General features: G+C 52.1%; 1 protein-coding gene across 1 annotated transcript; it reads left to right on the top strand.

Annotated features, from left to right (window-relative positions):
* The first annotated feature begins 2,834 nt into the window (after positions 1-2,834).
* On the top strand, positions 2,835-4,169 carry LOC123070366 (cytidine deaminase 1). Its single transcript, XM_044493553.1, has one exon. It carries the CDS (start codon positions 3,001-3,003, stop codon positions 3,931-3,933), a length of 933 nt encoding a protein of 310 aa, XP_044349488.1. The 5' UTR covers positions 2,835-3,000; the 3' UTR covers positions 3,934-4,169.
* Positions 4,170-4,525: the final 356 nt, after the last annotated feature.

A 4,525-nucleotide genomic window follows, 5' to 3' on the forward strand; every position in this document is an offset into this window, starting at 1 on the left:
ACTTGAACAAAAACATTTAGTTAAATTCAGATTTCTTCAACTACTGATTGGACGTTAATAGTAGTAAGATTTTCTTAAATTCAGTCACATTAAACATCTCCCAAAGATTCAGTTAAATTAACAACTACACACTGGCAAAGTTCAGATAACTACACACTGACAGTACAATTTAAATTCACTTAACGACAGACTAAAACTTGAACACCAGTTAAATTCAGGTTCACTTAACTACAGACTAAACTTTAACAACAACGAGATTTAGTTAATTCAGTTAGTGTTTACTACAAAATGAACAAGATTCAGTTAAATTCATATAACTAGTCAGTACGCAGATAACTACACAGTGAAATGAGACAGCTACATACTGAAACTACAATCCTTTTCTTAACATCTTCAACAAAAAGATCCAAATAAATTTAGTTACAAAGCAAAGTGTTAAAACAACAAACCAAGGAAAAATTGCATGCGTAGCACAACCATAAAACCTTCTCCCATTGTCTATGCCACCAAAATAAACACATTATTAGCTCTGGCCTGGTGAAGCTTGGATCGACAATGGTCATAGGGTTCTCCTGCATTGACAAAATTTAAATTAACCAACAAATCGATCCACTTATGGAAGGATTTGGACGCAACCCTCGGCTCCCATCCAGCCCCTACCCCATCCTCCGCCATTTCTCGGCCTCTGACAACCTCCGTCGGCCAAAACCGATCTCGGTAACCGGTGATCGTCAGATCCATCTCTCTGTCTATGCACCGTCGGATATCATGTTTCAATTGCTTTCCAAATTTTACGGCACTAGTCCTAAGCTTTTCTGGTGCCCCAAACCCTTCTCTCTTCTATCCTGAAACTATTTGGGACTCCAAATTTTACATCAGCTATTGCAAATGCTCTAAGGGCATCTCCAACACTAACACGTAAAACACACACGTATACGTGTGCAGATGCGTCCGCTAATAGTGATACGGGAGCCGACCATCCAACCGTGCCCCATACATTTCAAAGCGATTTTGATCGAACCAGACATTTTTACGCGAATCAGATGATTTTCATTTAAACCAGACCACGTTCATTTCATTTTCGGCATATTTGATGAAAAAATGTCTCTAGACCCTAATCTAGTCTAATTCTTCGCCGACGCCTACTGTCCAAGTCCTTGTTGTTCCCTTCCATGTCCGTGCTCGGTAGTCGTGAGACCTACGACGTCAAGGTGCGGTCTTCGGCGAGAAAATGTAGGACATGGACCTAGCCGTCGCCGGTGGAGGTGAGGTCAATGATGGACGTGGACGAGTCGGGCTCTTGGTCGTAGCGGCGCGAACGATGTACAGCTGGCGACGCGAACGACACACAGCTACTGGCATTCTCTTTCGCGAAGGCTTGCACCGCCTTTGTGTCCGAGTGTGCCGCGATCGCGGTGTAGCCTGCGCGAGCGCACTCGGCCTCATATAAGGCTCGTTGCTCGACGACGAAGTTGAGGTTCTCCGTGGCCATGGCCTACTCGCTCGCGAACTCGTCGTAGATTTGGCCATCCACCAGCCAGTGACGCGCAAGGAGGGAGAGGTTGTACCACTGCTCCTCCTGCACCTGCCGGAACGCCGACACTGGCTATGGCGTTGGCTGCTCCTCTGCCATGACGACGTCAAAGTACGCCTGTTCATGCTCCATGGTCAAGCCAGCATGGAACAACGCGGGCAGGGGAGTCAACTTGTTGTTGGAGGCCCTCTCCATCGTTGGGTTGTCGTCGGAGACCTTCGAAGAGCTGGCCGGCAGGCCGGTGTATGTCGCCTCGTGCAGCGGTCATGCCGGCTGGCTGCAAGGGCGGCCAACTTGTGCTTCTGCTATGTCAAGAGGTTCTGCTGCAACGCCCTAGAGCTCGCGGTCATGGTGGAGGTGGTGCACGAAGGAGGATTTTGAAGCAGGACGTGATGTGGTGCAGTTTGTGTTGGGCGTGACCACATTTAAATAGCGGATACCGGCTAGTCAAAGCAACGGGTTGTGTCAATGGGGGCCCCGGAGTGGGTTTCTCGGCTCCCATTTCGGTTTAATGTCAGTAGATGGACAAACGGATAGCCCCTTTGAATGCGGTAGATATTCACCCCGTTCTATCAAATCACGTCGCTCGGACATTAAACATGTGGGAAGACCGAAACATGATGCGGCCGATGCTCTCAGCGGGCGTGCCGCTTTAATGCCGACATTAATGAAAGGTCGTGTCTTTCTGAGCCTACATGAATACGCGGTGCCGCTGACGCTCTGGAGCAGCCCTGATCGGCAACCACTTCGACTTCACAAATTAAGGCCCTGAGCGGCGACTGCTTCCACTTCTGTAATCGTACTTTGCAAATTTTAATTAGACTGAGATACAAGATTTAACAGGTCAAGGTCTATGAAATCCAACGCCTTCCACTTCTCGTTTGGTACAGGCTAACAATTGCGGGATCATTGGGATCAGCTGATTAAACATCATCTGTCATGATTGACCAATATCTTGAAACATTGTTCTTTTTTTCTTGAGCACATGTAAATAGCTTTCAGAAAAGAAATGGATTAAGATCGAGTTGGCTAGCTTGATTTGAAACCATCTGATGACATATTGTCTCAGACTTAATTTTGTGATCCTCAGCTAGCAATACTTGTGTGGCCACTGCCATCCAAACCACTTCAGTTCAGCTGCAAAAGACTATCTGTGCAGCGGCCATGACACGTCCAGCGGACGATAATTATCCGTGCCCATCGTTGCAAAAGACTGAAAAGAGAGAAAGGAAGCGAAGCCCTGGCAAAAGAGAAAAACAGCAACAACAAAGCACACGGATGTGTGTCCGTTATAAATACCCACACGCTACCACCACCGAGTTTCCCCCCTCCCCCGCTCTTCCTCTCCTCCACTCTTTGAGGAAACATCCAAGTGCTCCCTCCATCTCAAGAGGCGACGTACGATTATACAAGGTAGAAAAAAAAAATCATAGAGTGACAACACAGTTTCGAGTTAGATCTGAGCAATGGGGGAGGAGAGGATGACGGCGAAGCCTGAGGCCGTCGAGCTGCCAGGATTTGTGATGAGCGCCGACGAGGCGGAGCGCGCGGCCGCGGCGGCCGGGGTGGAGACGGTGGAGGACCTGCTTCCCCTGCTGATCCCTTCGGCGATGCGGCGCGCGCGCCCCCCGATCTCGCGGTTCCCCGTGGGCGCCGTCGGGCTGGGCGAGAGCGGGCGCGTTTACGCCGGCGTGAACCTCGAGTTCCTGGGCGCCCCTCTCTCCCAGGTGGTCCACGCCGAGCAGTTCCTCATCGCCAACGCCGCCGCCGCCGGGGAGCCCGCGCTCCGCGCCATCGCCGTCTCCCACATGCCCTGCGGCCACTGCCGGCAGTTCCTCCAGGAGATCCGCGGCGCCGCCGGGATCCGCATCCTGGTGACGTCCGACGCCGCTGACGGCTGCGCGGCTGAGTGGCGCACGCTGGCATCGCTCCTGCCCCGCCCATTCGGTCCCCACGACCTCCTCCCCAAGGACGCCCCCCTCGTCCTCGAGCCGCACGACAACCGCCTCGGCGATCCCGTTGACGCCGTCGCCAATGGCTTCGCCGCCGACGACCTGGAGGGGCGCCTGAAGGATGCCGCGGAGGCGGCGGCGCGTGCGGCGCACGCGCCGTACAGCGGCTGCCCGTCGGGCTTCGCGGTGGCGGACGGCGAAGGGAAGGTGTACGCCGGGGGCTGCTTGGAGTCCGCGGCGTACAACCCGACGCTGGGTCCCGTGCAGACGGCCATCATTGCGATGATTGCCGCCGGAGGCGGCTCCGCTGGCGATGTGGTGGCGGCGGCGCTGGTAGAGAAGGATGGGGCGGTGGCGGCGCAGGAGGCGACGGCCAGGGTCTTCCTGGCCGCTGTGGCGCCGCAGGCGAGCTTCCACGTGTACAAGTACAGGTCGTCCGATGTGTGATGCGCGCCTCCGGACCCTCTCTGGGGTGGGGAGAGATCGGACGAGATAATGTTCATAATCTTCACGAATAATATGACGAGAAATAATCTTGTGCAGATGGGTGAGCTGTAAATTCCACATGGCGATCGTGGTTTGCTGATCGGACACCAAGAGCTGGGACCTACTTATTACCATTCTTGTATTCATGTGTGTATTATTATATGAGAAAAATATATATTACTCGTACGTAGTAAAAATCCTCTAAACGATGGATGCCGTAATAAACAGGTGGAGTATTTCTTGGATGGAAGTAACGTGTTGCTTCTCCTTCCCCGTCTCTTTGCTCTACGTCGTTGTTTCAACCAATTACACACTACAGCTCACGACTTGGGAGTAGATATATAGGATACATAAAAAAAAAATTAGAGCTCGTGCTGCACGCACTGCGGGGCCTGTTGTGGACACCGCTGATTATCCAGCCAATCAGGCAATCGGCCCATTTCTTCCCTGCAAGTCTCAAACACATGATCGATCCGATCGCTTTACAAACTTCTCTTGGTGGGGCTGAGCTGTAGGTGGGTTAGTTGCCACCGAGCAAAGCAAGGGTATATAT

This window comes from Triticum aestivum, chromosome 3B (assembly GCF_018294505.1).
Source record: "Triticum aestivum cultivar Chinese Spring chromosome 3B, IWGSC CS RefSeq v2.1, whole genome shotgun sequence".
Taxonomy (NCBI): Eukaryota; Viridiplantae; Streptophyta; class Magnoliopsida; order Poales; family Poaceae; genus Triticum; species Triticum aestivum.

Coding starts and splice junctions, on each gene's coding strand:
- LOC123070366 (XM_044493553.1), top strand. CDS start 3,001: ATGGGGGAGGAGAGGATGACGGCGAAGCCTGAGGCCGTCGAGCTGCCA.